We start from the raw sequence: 15,756 nt of genomic DNA on the forward strand, positions 1-15,756 counted from the left end.
CGTGTTCCTCTGGAGTTGGAGCGGGGCTGGGATAGAGTTGCTGATCTGGGATCTCCGTGCTTGCAGTGGGCCTGGGGGTTGGTGTCCCGATGAGGGGGCGCAACGCGGGCTGTGGGCGAACTGCCACTTGTCGCCGTAGCGGCCCACCAGGGAGCGGCTTCTGGTGGTCCTGACGTCTCCGGCCAGTTTGCAGTTTTCCTCTGGAGTTGGAACGGGGCTGGGCTGCTGCTGGCTGTGGGTCTCTGGGATCTCCGTGCTTGCAGTGGGCCTGGGGGTCGGTGTCCCGTTGGTCCTGATGTCTCCGGTGACTGGCACTGACCTGCTGGCATCGCCGACGTGAAGACAGTGCAAAGCCCCCGCGCCGGTGCAATGGGCGGGGAGCTGGAGAGGGGAGGGAAGGGGTCACACACATGGCCGGGAAGCAGAGGGGTGTAGGTGGGGTGAAACTGAAGGGAGCGACAATCTTCTGCTCCCTGCCCGCTGAGTTAAAAAGTTCCCACGCAAGACTCACGATACACTGTGTATCGTGAGTCTACCGTGGGAACTTTTTAACTCAGCGGGCAGGCAGCAGCAGATTGTCAATTATTAACCCTCCCGCGCAATATACCCTCACCTTCTCTTTTATGAATGGGGATTTAGTTCCCCTTTCTTCGAGGACCGACCGGAGGTTCCGCTGTCACCTCTGCGGGCCGCCCTTGGTGAACGTCTTCAAGGACCTTTCTTCAAGGACCGAAAAAATGTCCGCTATTCGGAGCTTTTCGTTATTTGGAACTTCGGATAAAAGGTTGTGCACCTGTATGTTGCCTGGATAAGAAGGTATTAGCTGTAAGGAGAGTTTGGACAAACTTGGCTTGTTTTCTCTGGGGCGTTGGAGGCTGAGAAGTAGAAATATATCAAATTATGAGAGGTATAGATTGGGTAGACAGTGAGAACATTTTTCCCAGATGGCAATGTTAAAGACGAGAGAGCATAGTTTTAATGTGAGAGGGGCAAAGTTTGAAGGAGATGTGCTGGGCAAGTTTTATTTTACAGACTGGTGAGTGACTGAAATGTACTGCCTGGGGTGATGGTGGAGGCAGATATGATAGTGGCATTTAAAATACTTTTATACTGGCACATGGATATGCAGGGAATTGATGGATATGGATCACATGCAGGCAGAGGAGATTAGTTTACCTTGGCATCACGATTGGCTCAGAAATTATGGTGTTGGGGCTTGTTGCTGTGCTCTACAGTTCTGTGCTATGTTTTGTACTGTCACTGTTGTTTGACATCTGGCCCAAAACTTTAGTTTATTGGACACATTTGAAACTGTTGGAATGGAATGTGTATGGAGTCATGCTTGTACAGGGAGTGTAGTAAGGGGCTGAATAAGCTGCCTTGGACTCCAGTGTTGATGATTATTGTGGAGGATTTGGTGCCAATCCTTACAGATTGCAGTCTGCAGGTCTGGAAGTCAAAAGGAGTGCTGAGTCCTAAGTCCCAGAGTTTGGAGATGAGTTTGTTTAAAATTATGGTGTTGATGGTGGAGATAAGGTCAATACATAGTCTGCATGGGTGTCCTTGCTATCTAGATGTTCCATGGATGAATGTCGAGCCAGGGAGATGGCATCTTCCAAGGTCCGGTTTCAGCAGTAGGTGAATTGCAGTGGACCTAGGCTGTTTGGAAGACTGCAATTGATGTGCAATGTGGCCATATTCTCAAAGTACTTAATGACGATAAATGTCAGAGTAGTAGTCATTTGCACAAAATCTTGCTTTGGCACCGAATTATGGTGGTTGTCTTAAGGCAAGTGGGAACCTCAGATTGTAGTAGGGAAAAGTTAAAGATATCTGGTAATACTACTGTCAACTGGTCCATGCAGGGTCTGAGAACATGGTTAGGAACTCCATCCGGGCCAGTCGCTTTCTTCAGGTTCATTCTCAGGAAGGCCGATCTGAAATCTGCAATGGTGACTGGGTATAGGTACAGTACACCTGAGGTTGTCAGTGCAGTGACATCACTTCATTTTAAAATGGGCATAGGATGTAGTGAGCCAACGTGTCAGCCCGCCTCCACTTGGCAGCCCAATGTAACATGCTAGGCTTGTCGCAATTAACGGGTGCCTGCATGTTTAGTTTGGGAGTCTAGGTTGGTCTGGTATTGTCGCTTGGCATCTCTGGTGGCTTGCAAAGACCAACCGTAGATTTCCTTTATAGGTCAGGGTTACCTCACTCCATAGCATGGCTATTGATAGCTGTGTACAATTAGCCCAGTGTGAGCTTCACACCAAATGGAATAGGATGTAAACTGCTGTCAGGATAGCCAAAGTGAGTTCCAGTGGCAGGCAGTAAGGATGGCACTTTACCATTAGATCTTCCTTTGAGGAGCAGAGTCTCGCCAGGACTGCCATGCCCAAGCAACATGAGACATTGAATAGGAAGCATACCTTCTCACTCCTCTATCTTGCTTGGCATGTCATGTGTGTATCCGGCAAACTGAGAAACCTTTAGTTGAAGCAGGTGTGAGCCATATCTCTGTGAAATAGCACACTGCAGTCTCTCAGTTCCCTTGGCAGTTGAGTCCAACTTTGTTTATCCAGTCTATTGGATGTTTGCCAGGAGTGTGCTGATATGAGGGAGATTTAAAAGTGTATTGTTTCAGTCTAATTTGCAGACCTGCCCATGTCCCATGCTGTTTCTGGTCAAGCCCTGGATTCCATGTGCGGAATCAATCATTCCAGGAAGTAGGTGGATGTGTCTGGTGGGGCCTGGGAGTTGTGTTGTGGCATTGGGCACTGCAGCGGGTCAGGTTCTCAGCCATGTTGAGCTTTATTGTTGGGTCGTGGTGTTTGGCACTCTGTAGTTGGTCCCTTTGTTCAGTTGGACCTCTGGCGAGTTGAGATTGGCTTCGCCCGCTGAGTATTGCCTTTGTCTGGGCCAGGCCTTTGGAAGGCTGGGGAGTAGTTGGTATGTCCTGTAAGATGCAAGTATGATTGGAGAGAACATTTTTAGTAATTCTGATAGCATTATAATCTTGGTATATTTATAAATGTACAACAGTTGTAATAGATGCAAGGAAGGTCTGCTGGAGACAGCCTGCAAAGAGAAACTGTGAACAACTACCATCTTGGACAGATACCAACCATGTACGTAATTTCAAATTTCTCAAGCTTAATACAGGTCTATTACAGTATTGCAAAACAAAGTACTACAGCTGAGTATTTGCAGTATTTACTGTTTTTAATTTTTTTCCTCTAGCATGCATTCTAGAAGTGACTTGAAGTGGCATTTCTCATATCGTTGGTGTGTGGTTCATAATAATAATAATAAATACTTTATTAATCCCCTTTCCAGGGGAAATTCAGATGTCGTTGCAGCACACTAGTAAAAATACAACATAGGATTAAAGAACAAGTTTAACATTAAAACATAAAAACATCCTCCCACAATGGTTGCCACTGTGGGGGAAGGCACAAAGTCCAGTCCCCATCCCCTTGTCCAACCATAGTCGGGCCTATTGAGGCCTCCGCAGTCGCTTCTACGGAGGCCCGATGTTTCAGGCCCTCTCGCTGGGTGATGGTGCTCCGGCGTCGGGAGAACCCTCTCAGTGGCTTGGGGTGCCTGGAACGGCCGCTTCCTTACAAGAGACCACGGCTTCCAAGCCAACAGGCCGTGCTGGACGAAGCTCCACCACGGTGATCTCGGCGAGAGATCCCAGGCTCCCGATGTAAAGTTCAGCGCCGCCGCCCGCGGCTGGCCGCTCTACAGACCTGCAGTTCCGCGATGTTCAATCGGCAGGTTCCAGCGCGGCGACCCAGGCAAGGCATCGCCCGCTCCGCGATAGCGCTCCAGCGCTGTGCCGCCGGCAAAGCCGAGGTTCTGGCCAGGTCCCCTCAGGGAGCGCCGCTCCAGGCCCCGCTGGTAGGCCGCGAGGACGGGTCGAAGGTGCTCTTGAAGGAAGGCAGCCTCTCCGACCAGGTAGGGACTTGAAAAAGCAGTTGCCCCCTTCCCTCCCCCACACATAAAAAGATTAGACCCCATAAGCAGGAATAAATGATTAAAAGTGCACATAGAGGCACTAATAATAAAACATATCAAATATCTACACTCGTAGAATTGAGTGCATTTAAAAAAATGTTATACAAGCTGAACAGATTACATACATAACATATTCTTTAAGACCTTTGAACCTTGAGGCGCCGTCAGCGATGGCAGCCTCACCAACTGTCCGTCCTTTCATCTTTTTTGTTATTTTTAATGTTTTATTAAAAGTTTGTGTTAATGTACTCTGGTTTATTTTATGTGGGGTGTTGGTGTCAGGGGAAACTTTTTTTTCAATCTCTTACCTTGCTGGAGATGTGATTGTTTTCCGGATCGTATCTCCGATCGCTCTGCCACCTAACATCATGGAGCTGGCGACCTTGCTCGAGACTGACTTTGAGCCCCACCGTAGGGCCGTGGGCTTCCCATCGGAGCCTGCAATCTTTTACCTGGGATCGACGCTTCAACCGCGGCCTGCGAATTTCAACATCAAGGAGCTTGCAGTCTTGGGTAGAGACCAATGTCGCAGAAGGTTTCGACCAGCCCCGACCCGGGGTCCGATCCCCGGCGCGGGAACCAAGATTGCCCCGACAACGGAAGGCTCGAGGCCCCCGACCGCCGCGGGAGGAAAAAGAAGGGAAGAGAATTCCAACAGCAAGTAAGAGTGATTGCTTGATCCTGTAGGTTTGTAAGTCACCGTATCCACTCTCTTGTCCATACAAATGTGTTTTCCTTTTAACCGTATCAAATGTATCTCTGGCACCACTGCACAATTATCTCAACCATTTGGTTCATTACTTATCGGTATCTGCAATATTGTGATTCATCGCATTGTTTTTCTCACAGAATGGCAAATGCCAAGGCATTCTTCTTTACTTGCTCTGTGATCAGGGCCAGCACATCTTTATGTCTCACATTACACGGAACAGTATGACTTTCCTTCACTCTGCTCCTTTTGGTTCTGTAATTCCTGTAATTCTTGCAAAGCAAGAATTTCATTGTCCTATCAGGGACACATGACAATAAACTCACTTGAACTTGAATCTCTTTCTTGTCCATACTGTCTGTGGCAACAACCTCTTTGCAGGTAATTAAAATATTGAAAGAGTTGCAAATGAAAGTAATTTATCTGTATCATTGTTTAGGCTTGTTAAATTGACATTTGGAATTGCTCTGAACATACCAAGCCATCGTCATTATCGTCAATGGAGCCGAATTACTTGCAGTTCCTAAAACATATGTGCTCCTGAGTTTGCGAACACCTGACTTAATATACACCCCTGTACCTAGAAATGAACATTTGAGAGACCAGTGGGAAGGATTTGCAGAGCTGCCAGTAACTGTTCTTGCCACAGCAAACGCAGGAAGAATACATTCTAGTCAACGCATTGGTAACTTTATGAATCCTAGCAAGAGACGCACCGTCCGGCCAGCAAAAGTGTCCTTTTTTTAAACCCTCAAAGCATTTAAAACCAAATTAACCTGAGATTGGCTTGGGCTACATTTTGTTAATATCAGCATTATTAGTAAGAACAGAAAGATAAGAATTAAATGCTTTTGCAAGCTTTCTCCTCAGTACAAACCACCTCTGTAGGTATTTCTTGCTGTGTGGTAACTTGGTCTGTGGCTGCATTTCCGACTTGGGACTTTACCATTAGTTCTTGGGACCGGAACCCTGACCTGCATAATAATGGAGTTTTCAAGTGGATGCTTTACTGAGGAGCTTATTATGGCAAGAAAGAACTTTGCCATTCTTGCAAATTTTCCTGCATCCTCAACCCTACCAGTCTTGGTGTCAGCTGCAGATTTGCTAATCATGCCACTACATTCTCATCTAAATAGTAAATACTGTATGTATGATGTTACAGTGGATCCAGCACTAACCTTTGCTGCACCCTAGTCATATGTTTCCAATCTAAAATACTATTACCCTTTGTTTCCTTTCACAAAACCAATTGAGTGTCCAATTGACTAGCTCACCTGGATCCCACATAATTAGATTAGATATAGAGATTAGATATAATTAGATTAGATTAGATATAATTTATTGCCACACAGCCAGGCTGGTGGAAATTTGGGTTGTCTGCAGCGATACAATAATAAAGAACACACAACCACAATAAAACTGTAACACAAACATCCACCACAGCATTCATCACTGTGGTGGAAGGCACAAAATGTGGCCAGTCCTCCTCCATTTCCCCACCGTGGTCAGGACCAGAGTCCAGAGTCAGTCCAGGATCGGCTCTTCCTCACCTTCATAATCTCATCTTCTGGATCAGCCTTCTATGCAGTATCTTATCAAAAGGTTTGCTAGAGTCTACATAGACAATCTCTATTGCCCAGTCCTCGTCAATCCTCTAAATTGATAAAGAAAGCGAATGGCATGTTGGCCTTTATAACAAGAGGTGTCGAGTATAGGAGCAAAGAGGTCCTTCTGCAGTTGTACAGAGCCCTAGTGAGACCACACTTGGAGTATTGTGTGCAGTTTTGGTCCCCTAATTTGAGGAAGGACATTCTTGCTATTGAGGGAGTGCAGCGTAGGTTCACAAGGTTAATTCCCGGGATGGCGGGACTGTCATATGCTGAGAGAATGGAGCGGCTGGGCTTGTACACTCTGGAGTTTAGAAGGATGAGAGGATATCTTATTGAAACATATAAGATTATTAAGGGTTTGGACACGCTAGAGGCAGGAAACATGTTCCCGATGTTGGGGGAGTCCAGAACCAGGGACCACAGTTTAAGGATAAGGGATAACTAAGCCATTTAGAACGGGGACGAAGAAACACTTTTTCTCGCAGAGTTGTGAGTGTGGAATTCTCTGCCTGCATCCAGAGGCAGGTTCTCTGGATGCTTTCAAGAGAGAGCTATTTAGGGCTCTTAAAGATAGCGGAGTCAGGGGATATGGGGTAAAGGCAGGAACAGGGGTACTGTTTGGGGATGATCAGCCAAGATCACATTGAATGGCGGTGCTGGCTCGAAGAGCCGAATGGCCTACTCCTGCACCTATTGTCTATTGTCTATTATCTAAATCATCTCGTGAAAAAAAACTAGCAAATTTATGAAACACAATTTCCCATGTGAAAGGCCATGTAACTAACCTTAATCGGTCCTTGCCTTTCCAAATGCAGATAGATCGTATGACTCCAAATGTTATTCCGTTCCTTTAACCTGTCTGATGTTGGGCTCACAGTTCCCTGGTTTGTTCTTGCAGCCCTTTGAAAATAAAGGCACAATATTCGAGACCCTTGCACCTCATTGCATGGCTGAGGAAAGGCCCGCAATTTCTCCTCTTGCTTCTCACAATGTCCTAGGACACTTCCTCATCTCACAGAGATTTATCTGCCTCATCACTGACAGCACCTCCCCTCTGGCGAAGTAAGTACGTTTCAGCGTATCACTATCCTCGTTCCTGAAATCCCCAGCTTCCATGATTTCTACAGTAAATACAGGAGAAAGTTATTCATTTAAGACCCCACCATTTCCTGTGGCTCCACACAGAGATGACCACACTGATCCTTAACTGACCACTGACCTATTCTCTTCCTAGTTACTCTTTTTCTTAATCTGCTTATCGAGTCTCTTAGGATTTTCCTTTATCTTAGGCTATCCTGTGTCCTCATGTAGCCCTCTTGATTTACTGAAGTGTACTTCTACATCCGATGTACTCCAAGGGATTGGCCTGATCCCAGATAACATCTTATCCCCATGAATAGATACACCCCTTCCCCACCCTCCTTTTGGTGGAACAAGGTATTAGCTAATTTATTTACTGGAATTGTTTCAATGTCGTGATTTTTTTTTTTTAAATCCTCTTTTTGCTTAAATTTATTTTTAATTAAATCCAATTTTTTTTTAGAAGGTATTATGGCAAGATTAATAACTGGCTTAATTAGGGCCTTAGCTAGTTGTCAATTTTCTCTGTTGTTTCAGAAACAAGGCTTGTTATGGCCCCCCGCTGCCGTGAAATGAAATGTGGCATCAGCACTCGTCAGACAGGAACTGCCATCAAGAATTAGGCCCACCAGAAAGTGCAGAAACAGTTTAGTTTGGACTTGCCAATACTTTTTAAACTCCTAGTTTATTTGTTTTCACATTGTTTTAAAAGACTTACAACGTTGTCATTTGTAAATCCCAGCGATAAAACAACTTATGGGCCTGTCACCCTTAGGCGACTTTGTATGCGCCACATATTCGCGGGTGGTTGCCGGGTAGTCGCCTTCATGGTCGTGAGGAGTTCCGGCATTCCGGCTGCCTCATTATGGTCGCTGCAAATGTTTCAACATGTTGAAAAATTAGCGGCGACCAGAATGGAGCCGCCATGGAGAGTAGCGAGAATTCTCGTGCCGTAGGTGCAGTGGTAGTGGGTCAACACGAGGCTGTAGGTTCTCGTAGGTTGTGTTCAGTTAATTTCATTGGCTCATTGGGGAAAAAAACGTAAGCAGTAGTTTTCAGAATCAAGGATAACCGACCAGTAATATTGTCCGCTGTGCTTCACAGCCGTGTATCTCTGGTACCTTAAAAATTGTCTTGACTCCTTCTCCCCTCTCTTTTAAAGGACTTATGTGACCCTTCCCGTACACTGTGCTTTCACCGTCTTAATTATAGCTCCAACCTTCCTGTTCATCGCGGTGTGTGCCTGTATCACATTGGCTTTGCACCGTATTAATTTTACTCAGCGCTCCCCTTGCTTGCCCTGTCGCCGACAGTGGCCTGAAAAATCGCCTAAGTGGGACAGGCCCATTAGTCTGGAGCTGCCATGTTCTATTTGAGGTGTTTTCAATATTGATGGTGAATGAATATGAACAGGCATCTTTTCAATTTGTCTATTGTGTGATGCTATTTCCCTTGCAAGTTTTTCTTTTCTGTGGGGAGCTATCTTATCTTAGAGTTTTGCCATCAACAGCAAACAAGATCATTAACTTAAGTCACATCTGACATAATGTACAAGGTATTAATTGTAACTGGCATGTGTGCTGACTGGTTTTAATCAGAGGAAATAGAAAAGCATTCAGCGCCTCAACAATTTGAATTGCATTATAAAAAGGTACTGTAATCAAAATGTTCTATTTCCTGTTGTAGTGTGTTATGTTTAAGATTGTTTCTGGTTTTATTAATCAGATGGTCATAGGAAGCCAGATGTTTCTATGGGTAGCCATGATCCTCGAACAGCAGTACAACTGAGGAGCCTGACTACAGTTTTAAAGCGTTTGAAAGAAATAATGGAGGGCAAAAGCCAGGTACAGTACACAATAAAAGTAAAATTACCAATGTAATGTAATATATAAAGGCAAAAGAACAAAGAAGCTCAACAGGCATGAATGGCTTCAGTAAGGTGAAATGTATGCGGACTTTAGAAAGGATCAAGTAGCAATTTGGCAGAAACTACAAGCACGCTGAAAAGCTTCAGCATCCGTGGAGGACATGGAAGAAATTTTCAAGCAATGCTATATGCAGTTCCCTAAAGAAAACACTGTTTATGCTCAGTTGATTTACTTTCAACAGACGGTCCCATATATGTGTGAATGCAGAGCAATTGTGCAATAGTTTTTAAGGAGCAGCACCATGGCGTAGAAGTAGAGCTGCTGCCTGACAGCATCAGAGACCTGAGTTCGATCCTGACTACGGGTGCTGTCTGTATGGAGTTTGTACGTTCCCCCCATGAGTTTTCTACGGGTGCTCCGGTTTCCTCCCACACTCCAAACATAGAAAATAGGTGCAGGAGTAGGCCATTCGGCCCTTCGAGCCTGCACCGCCATTCAATATGATCATGGCTGATCATCCAACTCAGTATCCTGTACCTGCCTTCTCTCCATACCCCCTGATCCCCTTAGCCACAAGGGTCACATCCAAATCCCTCTTAAATATAGCCAATGAACTGGCCTCAACTACCTTCTGTAGCAGAGAATTCCACAGACTCACCACTCTGCGTGAAAAAAAAAATTATCATCTCGGTCCTAAAAGACCTCACCCTTATCCTTAAAAACACCTACAGGTTTGAAGGTTAATTGGCTTCAGTAAAATTGTCCCTCGTGTGTAGGATAGTGTTTGTGTAAGTGGTGATCGCTGGTCAATGCGGACTCGGTGGACCAAAGGGCCTGTTTCTGTGCTGTATCTCTAAAGTAAAGTCTAAATCATTTAGTCCCAGATTGTGTGTGCTTTATAATATAGGATACTGACTTGAAGCAGTACTGGATGCCGGACAGTCAGTGCAAAGAGTGTTATGACTGCAGTGACAAGTTTACCACTTTTAGACGTCGACACCACTGTCGTTTATGTGGACAAATCTTCTGTAGTCGTTGTTGCAATCAAGAAATACCTGGAAAATTTATGGGTTATGCTGGTAAGTGAATTGTGAACCTATTTTCAGAGTAAATCTTTGAGTACATGCCAAGATTAATCAGGTTAAGCATCTGGGCTGGACAAATGACAGTTTTTACACATTAAAGTGGGACAAACAACTGAATAAATGCAGCCAACACGTTGCTATTATAATAAAAATTAATAGAAAGGAACTGCAGATAGTTTATATCAAAGATTGGCACATAATTCTGGAGTAATTTAGCGGGTCAGGCAGGATCTCTAGAAAAAATGGATAGGTGATATTTTGGATCAGGACCCTTCAGATAGCTGTCTTCAGATAGCAGACCCTTCACACAAGGACCCTTCAGATGCTGTCTGACCCGCTAAGTTACTCGAGCATTTTGTGTCTATCTTAGGTTGCTATTATACTTTATTGCACATGGACAGTGAAATTACTGATCATGATAGAAACATTTTAGAATGGAGATGTTTTGATAATATGACTTTTAATAATTTTTGGGTGGTGGAATGTTGGTTGATGAATGGTGAGGAACGCATTAACCAGTCAAGCGCTCAACATTGTCGGGCAATTCAGATATTACAAAATGAGAATTATTACCCTTCACGCCATACTACCATTAAGTAGTCATCAGTATTGTTGACAAGCATATTGATTAATGTGGTTGTGAGTGCCTTAACTATGACCATATTTGTTTGTTGCTATTGCCCATTCTCTCTAGGGTATTTGCATCCTAATAATTTTGAGGTGATTTACTTTAATAACCAGGTCTTTGTAACTTGCGTCTTGCTTTGTCCTTGTTGATGTATACGTTTGACTTCAACTGTGGATCTGTCTGAAGTTGGATAAGATAACTTTCATTAAAAGTGATTAAAATGATATTTCATTCAAATAATAATCATTTTACCTTAACTTTACTTTTCTCTTCATCTTTCCTGGATCCCTCTCCAGCTGTCACACTTGTCTTCATAATCAGCCTTTTGATCTGAACTTATTTTATTTTTTACTCCATTTTTTATTCCATCTGAACATACCAAATTCTTTTGAACTGTGTATTTGCTGATCTACATTGACCTGCAGTGCCTTTAAATGAGGCATGTAAATAAATTTTAGGAGATTATTTATTCTGGTGCATGTCACCACATTGCCACTTATATAAGAAGAATGTGTCAGGCATACAATATGGAAGCAGCCCACCAAGTCCATGCCAACCATCGAGCACTCTTTTTTTGTTTTATTCCCCCCATGTTCCTATTAAGTCCCCCAGAAGATACAGAAGATCTTGCTTGAGGATAGAACAGTTTTGCAAGGAACTGGCATATCTTGTGTTGATACATATCTATATGCATTTGTATAAAGCCAATCATCTTACAGTGGTTGACAAACAATTTATAGTATATCTAAATAAGGCTCATGCTTGTGATGCAAAAACGGTCCACTAACCTATCAAAGTGAATCCATTTATTAGCAGTCTGAAACATGGGAACATTTGAATATATGAACTGAGAACTCCATGGCCACTTACTCCCTTGAATTGGCCTCTCCTATTCAAAATGACAGTGACTGCACTAAATGTAAGCTCCGTTCCACATTCCAGCCTCTCTGATCGACCATTATCATTTAGGTAGGTCAGGCAGTCTCCCTGGAGAACATGCATAGGCGACGTTTCGGTCGGGAACCTCTTCAGAAACGTCACCTATCAATGTTCTCCAGAGGTGCTGCCTGACCCGCTGAGTTACTCCACCACTTTGTCTTTTTTTTGTACACCTTTTATTTCTTTATCATTTAAGCCTCTTGCTTGTCAGGAACCTCTTGACCTCTATTAAAAAAATATTAGGCTGCTGTTAATGCCTTTTGAAGACCTGGGATATTTACGACTTTAAAGAAGGCATGTAATTCCAAATCTATTTATCTATGGTGATCTATTTATTCTGGTGCGTGTCTGACTCGGAATGATTAATTCAATTATACTTTATTATCACATATACCCAGGTACAGTGAAATGTTTTGTTTTGTAAACCCCCCCTCCCGCAGGGTTCTCCCATCGTTATCGACAGCCCTCCGCCGGGTCCCCCACCGTTCTTGGCAGGGGGGGGGGGGGTGTGCCGGTACAGGGCTGCCGAGAACAAAGGGGGGGTTCCGGCAGAGTGGGCGTCGAGAATGAAGGGGGAGCACAGTGAGGGAGGGGGGGTGCTTGCTGCTACGTGCGGCAGCAAGTGGTAGTAGATAGGACTATTTGGTGAACTTTCGCAACTTTAGCGCCAAAACGTGGCGACACTTGTGTACTGCCTAGGTGAGTTCTGCTACATGATTTTACCAGGTTGTTTTTTTGCAACAAAACAAATGCCCTGAGCCGGAAAAAAAGGTTAATTTAGTCTACACTGGTTTTGTAAAATATAGACAGTACACGAACAGGCCATTCAGCCCACAATATACTATTTTCATTAAAAATACTGTAAGTTGATTTGGTATTTCTCTTCAGGTGAACTACGGGCATGCACGTATTGCAGGAAAATAGCTCTGAACTACGCACATTCCACAGACAGCAGCTCCATTGGTGAAGATCTCAGTGTTTTAACTGACTCAACATATTCTGTCTCCATATTGGATCCAAGTGAACCTAGAACTCCTGTAAGCGGAAGGAAAGCCAGTAGAAATATATTTTTGGAAGAAGACCTTGCTTGGCAAAGGTATGCAGCATATTTTGGGGGACTTGGCATTTTAAGTATGTGATAAGTATGTTTGAGTCAAGGTAGCCTAGTGAAAGGTTCTTGCCAATTTGTTGCATGACATTGATTTGACTTTTTTTTAACATGTGCCATTTAGTTAATCTGTTGCTCGACAGCACAAGTTGTTAATACAATGACAAACTTGTTATGATCATGTCATTGAAAACAGGAAGATTCACATTAGTGCTTCAGAAGCCATACTTCATGTCTTAAGACTTTGTTTGATCAAAAAACTTGCCATTTCTGGTTATATAAAAATCTGTTCTGATCTGTTAGATGCTGGTGATCCTTAAGGTTAGCAAAATATCTTAAAGAAATATTTGTGTATTATGCTAAGCTTTTGTAACATTGCAGCATTGTCCTATGAACAGCTGAAGCCTGTGGAATTTATGAAGAATTCATTACAATTATAATTTACTTTTTCCGAAAGATTGAAGTTGGATATTGACACGGAAAAATGGACATTATTGAATCCTGTTACGTGTCAAATCCCAAAATAATTTTTGAGGAGGGATAGATGGTCTTGATTTGTACTGTTAAAAACATCTTGGAAAGAAAGACAGTCTTACATTTATTGCATGTTTTTCTCAATCTCTTAATATCACAATTCATTTTGTAGCTCAAGGTATGCAGCATATTTCAACTGAAGGTATTTTTATAATTTGAGAAATGCAGCAGCCAGTTGGTATACTGTAAATATCCAACGATAACAGCATCACTAACATGATTATTTGGCTGATTCAAGCATAATTGGACAGGATCACAGTCACAAGATGGCACTTCCAACCATTAAGCACTTCAGTGCTAAACTGGATGTGAACCTACATTCTGGTGTTTATTTTGGGATTGGGACCTGAACCCAATGGACAGTCCAGCACAGGACAGGCCTTTCAGCCCACAATGTCTGTGTTCCAAACAGGATGCCAAGATAAACTAATCTCATCTGCTTGTACATGCTTCATTCCCTGCACATCCATGTACCTATCTGAAAACATCTTAAATGCATGATCATATCAACTTCCACCACTCCCCTGGCAGCACATTACAGGCACCAGCCCCCTCACACATCTTCTTTTAAACTTTGCTCCTCTCCCTTGAACCTATACCTTCTAGTCTTTGACATTTCCTCCCTGGAGTAAAAGGGTTCTGACTGTCTACGCAATATATGCCTCTCACAATTTCATACATTTCTGTCAGGTCTCCCCTCAAACTCTGACATTTCAGCAAAAATCTAAGTTTTGCCCAACCCTTCCTTGTAGCTAATACCATCTAATCCAGGTAGCATTCTGGTAAACCTCTTCTGCACCCTCCCCATAGCCTCTACATCCTTCCTGTAAAGGGCCATAATAATCTGTTTGAGTTGTGAGAGCCCACCTATGGGCTCATCGTGACGTAATTGATCATTCCTTGTCATGCTTTTCAGCAATGCGATCTGTAGTTCAATGCAGATTTGTCATGTGGGAAATTGGAAGGGCAGTGGCATGGCTGGTAGAGTTGCTTACTCGCGGCACCAGAGACCCGTGTAGAGTCCTGACCCAAGTGTGTAGTTTGCATATTCTCTCTGTGACACTGGGTGCTCCGCTTTCCTCCCACATCTCAAAATTCTGCGTGTTTGTAAAATTGCCCCTAATATGTCGGGCGTGGATGAGAAAGTGATATAATATAGAAGTGAACAGGTAATCAATCGGTAGTCGGCGTGGACTCTGGCTGAAGGGCCTGCTTCCACGCTGAATCTCTGAATTAAACTAAACTAAATAGTTTGATAAACAATGATCAATGAACCATTTGTTTTGTTGCTAATGTCTTAAATCATTCTAGATTTATCAACCTCTGTAAAGGTTGGAATTTTTTCTCTGTTGAACGCAGGCCTTTATGAATCCAATGAATGCACTGTGGTCCCATTGTGTCTTTCTCTTTGTAGCCCCTTGTTCACTTTGGTGTCTGTGGCAATTCTTGCTCTCATGTTGAAGAAAATATTTAAGATTTTCTTTTCATCTGACTTTTTGTTTAGTCCAGCATCTTTCCAATACTGGAGAAAATACCCTTTTTAAACTGCATTTATTTCCCCCAAGCATCTGTGCATAAGAAAGCATTCTATGTTTTGACTTAATAATACATATGAATGAACTGCATACATGAAGTTAATACAGGGTATGCTATGAATAGGAGCAAAAAGGATTATTATCAGCCTATTTGGTCAATTTAAGGCTACTTTCAAGTATCTGAATGGTACCATCATGCAGAGATAGCATTACAGTTGTCAATTTACAGTGTTAGGTGGGAATTAATGTTGATGATGCTAGTCAGACTGATTAAAATTATGTTTTGATTTCAATATGAAATAATGGTGGATGTGAGGAAGGGTTTGACAGCATTCTCTTCAAGTATCCCTGCGTGAAAGTTTTGCATTTTCTATTAAAGTGAAGATGACTGGAATTTACTTTCTCAGTGCAAAATTTAGTGCCATTTGGAAAGAAGGAAGAGCAACTTTTCTTGTCGCTCACTGATCAATTTTAGTCACACTTCCTTGTGTAATTTCTCCCAGACAGAATATTGCAAACAACATGAAAGAGCCAAATGCTCAGCTTGTTGGCATTTATCATTTCCAACTGAACATTGGCATTCTGGCTTACTCCACGTGGCGGCAAACATTAGCGAGCAGCATTATCTCTGTATCCTCTA

General features: G+C 43.3%; 1 protein-coding gene across 4 annotated transcripts in view; it reads left to right on the top strand.

The window, feature by feature from the left end:
* pikfyve (phosphoinositide kinase, FYVE-type zinc finger containing) overlaps positions 1-15,756 on the top strand; it is a 121,154-nt gene that overhangs the window by 21,040 nt on the left and 84,358 nt on the right. For all 4 annotated transcript variants that reach the window (XM_033023594.1, XM_033023596.1, XM_033023597.1 and 1 more), the window contains exons 4-6: positions 9,145-9,263; positions 10,195-10,366; positions 12,828-13,035. In XM_033023594.1, the coding sequence (XP_032879485.1) occupies positions 9,145-9,263; positions 10,195-10,366; positions 12,828-13,035 (499 nt within the window). The remainder of the gene's footprint in view (positions 1-9,144; positions 9,264-10,194; positions 10,367-12,827; positions 13,036-15,756) is intronic.

This window comes from Amblyraja radiata, chromosome 7 (assembly GCF_010909765.2).
Source record: "Amblyraja radiata isolate CabotCenter1 chromosome 7, sAmbRad1.1.pri, whole genome shotgun sequence".
Taxonomy (NCBI): domain Eukaryota; kingdom Metazoa; phylum Chordata; class Chondrichthyes; order Rajiformes; family Rajidae; genus Amblyraja; species Amblyraja radiata.